Source organism: Perkinsus marinus (assembly GCF_000006405.1).
Source record: "Perkinsus marinus ATCC 50983 genomic scaffold scf_1104296952136, whole genome shotgun sequence".
NCBI lineage: Eukaryota > Perkinsozoa > Perkinsida > Perkinsidae > Perkinsus > Perkinsus marinus.
Genome location: NW_003208996.1, coordinates 168,081 through 176,034, shown reverse-complemented (window position 1 = coordinate 176,034; position 7,954 = coordinate 168,081). Strand labels below are relative to the sequence as shown.

Below are 7,954 nucleotides of genomic sequence, written 5' to 3'. Positions count from 1 at the left end.
CGCTCGTTCGCGAGCTGATGGCAGCCACTGCTGACTTCTCTATCAAGAGAGAGAAGGAGTTCCCCAGTGAGTACGATCGTCTCTTGAAAGCAGCCCAAATTGAGCTGCCCAATGGTGCAATTCTAAGGAAGCGCAAACGATCTATGCTGATGATGACCTCCAATACTATTTCATACCTTCATTAGCGCTCCTAAGATCCTGCGGGGATGATAAGGTGGTTGACGAAGTCATGTTCCAGTTTATCGAAAACTTTCTGGCGACAGACGATAATATTTACGACCGATGGGGAGGTTTCGACTGCTATGCAGCTCTACCAGAACATAAAGATCATTAGGCGATCATCTTACCAGTGTTCCTGGTACAACAACAGGGTCATGGATGGTCAGTGATATCGTTTTCTGAGTGCTATGCCGTTTGAGGGTTTGACTGATGTAGTCGTCGGGAAGGAGTTGAACCTCATGTATGTTCATATATCGCTCCTCGTAATTGCTCAGGTTTTGTTGAGTTGAATCATACTGGAGTTAATATACGTCCCGCAAATTATGAAACTCATTCCATGGGTGTTCGCTAAACACTGTAGGCTACACCCCGTAGTTCAAGTCTCTTACATGCTGGGTTTGAGAACGCAGACCTTTAACTACTGAAAGCAGAACGGTATTTCATTGAACATTCAAGGTAAAGTTCAGCTGTTGAATCCATCATCCGAACTGCTTAATCGATGTAAATCATTTTTCCGATTTTAATCTACCGTAATCGATTTCTCAGAGGTCTTTCTCTCCAGTTTACTCACATGACAAAAGTGTTGTAGAATGAGGAAGGCATACACTGCAATGTAGTAGTCGGGCAGTCCTCTCCCATCACAACTCACACAAACTAAATGTTGAAACTGGGGAAGGTGGTTCAAGAAACTCATGTTGAGAGCGAATTTCGCCACACGTTCTCTCGTGTGCAGCAATGTGCTCAAGTTTCATATTCGTAAGCTGAGCTTCCCAGTTGGTTCTTTCTTAGACCGACGCTCTTGGTTGCTATAATTATGAGTGCTAAGTATCATGATGGGACTGACAACTTACCGGGATGGCATACCTGGGACGGTCATTAGTACGCGGAAGAGCAAGGTACAGATGACTTTTTGGGCGCTCGGCGTAACCATTTACCGTACTCATCACACTGGGACACTCGTGGGACTACTAACGGTCATCATGGATGGTCCAGCTGGGGAGATACTACAAGTCATGCGTCTTGGAGTTGGGGTCCGCAAGATGACGGATCATGGAGCTACGACAGTTGGTATGGCTGGTATCGCTCCGACGCCCGTGGGAATGCAACCTCGTCCTCTTGGGGGATCGATGATAATACGAATTGGTACGGTAGTGAATCTCATGATCATCCCTGCTGGAGCCAAAGTAATGGAAGGAGCGAGGGGCCCGAGACTCCACTGGTAGTAATGGATTATACTATACATCTACTACATTGATCGGACATTCAATGCCACACATTTCTGTGCTATGTTCATCCTTTAAATATCGACTGTTAAGCAGTGATATTACACTCGTTATAATGACTGCATTGAATGTACTGCATTCTTGTATTTTTCTATTATCAATCGTAGGCTCTAATCTGTAGTACTGTTATTCAACGGTGTAGAATCAGTATTTATTTGCAGAGGGGGCTTTATATTGCATCATCCACTTAGGAATCGTAGCAGTGCTACGATAGCACTATACCATCGTCAATACTATACTATACTATCGGGCCAATATACTATCAATAACCTTCACCACCAGTGGTGATTCGCCACCTATTATGAACTTACCATTTACGAACTGAAGGATCAAATCACTATATGCTGTATATTATTATCCTATATTCACTCACGGATTATACAGCACTAGGCATTGCGCTTATAAGTACTGAGTGAGTAATACTCGTTTACGGATTGTAGCCTAACTGTCTGATTTTCAGCATGGATTATGCTACATTTTATAACAATATGTTACGAGATCTCATCCTTGTAGCTCAGGTCAACGTGGGAGATCGGCCGCAGCCGAAGAACTGGAGGGGAAGATGGAGCTACATCGGGGTGCTCAAACTAGGAGTCGAAGAGGTGTGCCAGGTCAGGGTGCTAAATGACGTTGTGCGGCCTCGATGGGTGACTGCAATAACTTGCGAGTGGAAAATACTCGCAGTTCTGAGCGGGAGGTTATGGTGAAAAGTTTGGCATGCAGGGACCATGACGAATGTCCTGTGAGATTGAGGGTCCTGTTTGAGCCTGGTGTCGGCGAGTCGGATCCTCCTGAGATCGTCGTTTTCCGCAACGATAAAATTCATGCTGACATTGTTCGTGGTTCGAACACGGGCAATTTCAAAACCATCAAACTCTCCGCTGATGTTCGAGCTAAGGTCAAGCTGGCTATTCGGGCTAACCGTACTACTTCCCCAGCTGATCTATATGCAAAGTTTGTGGCGAACTCTCCGGTCGACTGTCCTATTGGTGAGGATGCAGCTGCCAGGGAACACCGCAAGCGGTTGAAGCGGCATGTGGCTCACATCAAACAAGCGGAAATCCGTCAGATAAAAGAAGAAGGCTTCGAAACTGTTGAAGGGTTTTCTAAGACCGTAGCAGATCGTCATTCATGGTCTGAAAATGACTGGAGAGATTGTTTGGAAATATTGAATAGTGGCAAAAGTTTGAAGCCGGGGATGGTACATGCAGGCAGCTGCTGCCTGGCAGCATGATTGTGTCTGATCATTACTGCGTAAGTGTCTGCCCGACTGCCGGTATCGAAAGCCTATATCATTATGCAAGGACGGCAGCATCCTGCGAAGCTGCTATCGTCATCTATGCCGATGGGCAACCCTCCCTCATCCGCGGAAACGACTCAACAACCTACACAATCGGGGTCTGCAAGTCTTTTTCTGCTAGTCTCTGTCCGATCCTCTTCTGTTTACTCGACTCCGAAAATAAGGTGGCGCTGAAGAGTGCTTTTGACTGCTTCAACCGCTTGTTGCACAGAGTGGCTGACGATGTCAATGTTAAAGTTGGTGGAGCAGTCGTTGATGCAGATATAGCTGCAGTACAAGCTCTTCACGATATCTACGGTGCTATCCATGTTCATCGCTGTCGGTGGCACCGTGAGCAATCTATAGCAAAAGCAGACAAGCTCACCGCTGTGGATCGCGCTCAAGCCAAATCTATCGGTGCCATGTTGGAGCGCTCTGGTGGTTCACTTGTGTATAGAGGTGTATTAAAGACTGCTCTGGCTGACACTCGGGCTTTCTTCCCAAGACTCAGAAAGTACTTGGAGGTATCTTCGGAAGAGCGGTTCGGTATCCCTTATCGGGTTCCTGTGTGGCATGACGAAGCAATGAGACCCTTCCTGCTCACGATGGCGTTGGACAACAATGTCAACGAAAGTTTCAATGCGGTGGTCAAGAGAAAGCTTGGCCGACGTCTTGCAAGCGGACATGAAGTAAAAACATCACGAATACTCCTGTTACTTTTTTTTCCTAGGTATATTCGCACTTCTTGGAAGTATGCACCATCCTCGATGCTCTGTTGAGTAAAGGCACGTTCGGTAAATCCGATAACATCAGATTACCTCTACTTGACTATAGTACTGCTCGCGCTGCGACACGTCTGCCCACTGCCGTGGTCAGAGTATCTCATCAATTGTATTTGGTATCTTCTGCTACCCGTAGCCAGCAACAGCTCAGTATGAGCGATGTTGATGCTTTCTATCGACGGAATCACGTTCTGCTGCGTGATTGGGATAAATCGGTGATGTCAATCTATGCCGTGAAATGGATTCTCGGCCAGTGAATTTGCCAATGTATGGGATTTTGTCAAAGTGGGCAATGTCATCATATTGCGTCGGTGCTGATGGCTAGTGGCAAGCGGTTGAGTGTTGGATGTGAAGTGAGTTCCTCTCATCTGCATCTGCTGATATATCATGACGAGTGGAACTGATCATAGCAACTATAATAGACTATTATTATTAGTTCAACTATTGTTGTATTTCTCCTTCAAGGTAGTCGCTTCGACAGAAAACGTTAACCCCACAGCTGCACCTGCCAGGTGCCACCTGCTGTCGTTCAAAACTCAAGTCCTGTAAGTCTACGCTTTGTAAGATACTCTGGTTAGTTTTAATTCAGAGGTGTGCGGAAAACAGTGCAAGTTTCGGCCGCCACGCAAAGCTGGGTACATCTATGCCATCGAATTATCAATGATAATTTATCATGTATAATTCTGCTTCAGAGCTCCCTACCCGCCTCACAGCAGATGAGATTCTTTCAGTTCGCAAGTTCATGGACGACTTTGGCTCCTATCTGAATGAAGACAATTGGTCGAGCGAATGGGGCGGTTATGTGACAGAGCGTCCTGGTCCGAAAACCAACAATGCGGTTGAGAAGTGTAACAGATGATAAAGGAGCAAGTGACGTATAGAAGAAAAAGGAGAACGCTTCGGGGCTTAGCCGCGTATTTCAGCAGCACCTTAAAGTTCACATTGTTGTCCCAATATGGCCCTCACTCAATAAGGGGGAAGCCCGGATTACTCACCGTCGCGCAGCAGCTGAGCTCATATTCGGAGCCTTGCTTTGCCAACCTCTCCATGAGTGGGGTATACCAGAGGATCACGTACCTGACTACGAGACCTGGCTATTCGTCAAAACGCCTAACGGCAACGACCTAACGTTTCCCAAGGATGGGTCCCTGACGAGGCATGTCCTGAACGAGGATGAAAATTTCATCCTCGTTCAGGACATGAAATTGGTTTGGCTGCTAAAAGGTTCTATCAACATGGCTTCACCTCTCGCAATGATGCCCATAAGCTAAAATCACTCTTTTGTCTAGTCCGCTATCCTACCGCGAGAAGTGCTGAACCACCTCAACGAGTAATTTCTTTTTACCAGGGCAATGCCCGCCTTTGCATGGCAGAGCATTCGCTCGCCACGGCGGTTTCACAATGTCGTCTGAGGTTGATATCTCAGGGCAAATCTTTTCTAAAGAATTTGGAAGTGCGCAAGGTGTCTTTAGGAAGATCAACCATGCGGAAGTTTCTGGTTTCTTACGAAGTGATTGCGTTATGTTGAATCGTGAGTTTATCGGCTACATTCGGAGCTGAACTGGGAACGGTTGGGAAAGTTTTGAGTAGCTCTCGACATTTTTGATTATCCATTTTCGTACTGTTGAATCGGCTTTGCTGGGTGTACAGGTTGTAGTTTGGTAATGTTTTTTTTGGAGCTTTATTTTTGGGGCTACTCGCGTACAGTTTGCTGAGGAGTGGACAAAGTTGAACCGAGCATAAAATGCGAATATGCTGGTCAATGGGAATGGAGGTACTGGGGATTGTGATTCTAGTGGCTAGAATCTAGCCAATGGGTGCTGCTGTTGGGGGCAAGCGGCAGTAGCTAGGGGGTTGTTCGGTCGCAGAGTCTGCCTTGGGTCTGTGTGTATGCTATATAGCGATATTGATATTCGTGGTTGGCTATGCAGACATTGTCTACGTAACGTCGATCAGATAAGGCTGTTTTTCTTGTAGATGGTCGAGAAAAAGAAAGCAACAACCTACAATCCTGGTCCCACCACCCTCTTGAAACCTGGAAGCACCGCCAAGGATTTCTCGCCAACTTCTCTCAAGGATGAACTACAATCAATCTGTCGTTGCCTCCTGGGACACCTCGACTAGAGTAGGCCTTCTGGCAGGAACGACTGGCGTGTGTATAAGTGCATGTCACACATCGCCTGTGACTCACAGGCTGTGAGTACAAGGTAAGATGATATCATTAGGATATGATTTTCACTGAAGGGGATCCTATCTACGAGGAGTTGTCTCTTGATGTGCTCGGTCCTGACTTAGGGGCTCAGGACTCCTGAGCTGTCATCTATCCGCATACGTATCGCCTGTGTGTCAAGCTGTGGTTGTGGGCCACTGCATCCGGGAGAAGCTGAGTCACGCGTGCAAGCGACCCTCCGAGGTGTCGATGCTGTCGGTGAGCGAATCTCCCTGGCAGAATATAAGCGTAAGTTCCTGCGAGTGCACATGATTGTTGGGGTGGGTTTGCCTGGTCATACTCTATCGTGTAGCTGCCGGGGATACGCAGCGTATCATACGCTTCACTCGGGCAATGTCACCATATTTTGATAGCTTCTATGCACAAGATGGGCCCGGCCTTCGCCCACGGGAATATTAGTACTGGGGGAGGTACAACTCAACAACCGGTGACTTCCCTGCAGCGCCCACATATTCGATGAATATTATTCATGCTGCATTGCCGGACGTTCATGGGAGTAAAACACTCGCGGTATTGGTCAGTCTAATTCGTTTGACTATGATTCTGGAGGTCTACGCCTTGCTCGAGCAGAAGCTGATCAATGCCGTCAGGTGGCCGATGTTATGTTCGCGAAGTTTCCTACAGTCACCTGGGCGAGTAGGCCGGTCAAGAATTCCAACCCGCTGCAGAGGCACAACACGGATATCAGAGCCGAGAAGGTATGGACGAGTCATGGTAGAGAAGTCTCAGAGAGAATCCCAGGTAAGGTGTACTCTTTTTGAGTAAACTCGTGCGACATCCTGGTTGGATTGTTCTATGCTAGCACTATTACTTTCAGAGCTTGAAGATCGTGAACGAGCACGCAGGTGGAGTAATTGGCTTCAGTGAGAGTTCCTTGAGCACATCGGGCAGGATGAACCTATCCGATAGGTTCAATTAGCTTATTAACTTCGTTTCTTACCTAACTGTTTCGAGTTGATGAGTCTGATACAGAATTCAAGCCATCGATTCGCAAACATGTAGCATTTAGCGATATCAAACCGATACATAGTGTGCGATCCTGTGAACTGGGGTGGTTTGTTCTAGTCACTGAACTTCAGCGCCACTTTCATTCGAGATACAATTATAATTCAAATGTTCTGTTTGCAATCAGCGGTCTTCGGTTTGACCGAATCGGTCACCGAAGTTCAGTGTATAATACACTGTGTATTACACCTCGATTGGATGTTCGGCCTCGTGTATCATATGTGTAAGTTATGGACTCGTCAATGACGAGCCATCATTGTCTGCCCTGAAAAACTGACAGTCGCCCTCCATTTTCACCCAAAACCCTGTGAAATCACCAAGCCATGGCGCGCGCTTTGGTGCCCTCAATTTTCTGCTAGGGCCCTGGCAACTCCTTTCCTGCCCTCGAAGTTCCAGATTGCTCTTTAGATCCCGCCACTCGGGCGAGCGATTTACGGTGCCCTGTAAACCACGCTTCTGCCCTGGAAAAACGTAATCACCCCGTGGCGTGTGCCAGCGTCGATATTAGTGGCCCACCGATTACAGTCTCGGCTCATGTCGAACGTGGGACTTTCGAATTCCCGACTCTGAGTATCAAGCATTAGGTCTAGTTTCTGCCAGACGAATGGACGACGAAGCCATATATACGTATGCAAACAATAATGCTGCAAGACCCACACTATGGATCCCACAGTCTCACACTTAACGTGCACTTGAGAGTAGACACTATAATACACTTGGGTCCATGCGCCACATGACCTACGGTATTGAGCAGTTTGGATTGGATGATCCAAACCGCTGATCCAAACTATGGATGATCCATAATGGATCAGCTGAATGCTGATAGGCGGGATTGGTATCACCTGTGAGCTCTAAGAGCCGTGAAATTACAGGACACGAGATTACCTTTGCATTACCGAATCGACAATGTACACGAATCGTGTACGGCCGTGGATCACTGTCATGTGACCCCCCCACAGTGACCGGGTGACTCCTGTTGGCCTGTTATTCAGCCGCGTTATATCGATTTACTATGTGTATTTCGACTCCACTCGTCTACTATAAGCTCCTCTTTTGTCCGAGTCGGACAGCCCGACAGTATGGCCCTACCAGTGTGAAGTGGAAAGATGGACGCTGTCTATCTAGCACTGTCAAGCGTGTTCACGTGTATATGTGT

General features: G+C 47.2%; 2 protein-coding genes across 2 annotated transcripts; both read left to right on the top strand.

The window, feature by feature from the left end:
- Positions 1-2,202: 2,202 nt before the first annotated feature.
- On the top strand, positions 2,203-3,820 carry Pmar_PMAR024170 (hypothetical protein; the record flags this gene model as incomplete). Its single annotated transcript, XM_002777284.1, has 3 exons — positions 2,203-2,616; positions 2,679-3,470; positions 3,512-3,820. The coding sequence occupies 3 exons, from the start codon at positions 2,203-2,205 to the stop codon at positions 3,818-3,820; spliced, it is 1,515 nt and encodes a 504-aa protein (XP_002777330.1).
- Positions 3,821-6,330: 2,510 nt separating this feature from the next.
- Pmar_PMAR024169 (hypothetical protein) lies at positions 6,331-6,712 on the top strand (the record flags this gene model as incomplete). The annotated part of the gene is made up of 3 exons (XM_002777283.1): positions 6,331-6,383; positions 6,434-6,491; positions 6,611-6,712. 3 exons carry the CDS (start codon positions 6,331-6,333, stop codon positions 6,710-6,712), a joined length of 213 nt encoding a protein of 70 aa, XP_002777329.1.
- Between the last annotated feature and the right edge of the window lie 1,242 nt (positions 6,713-7,954).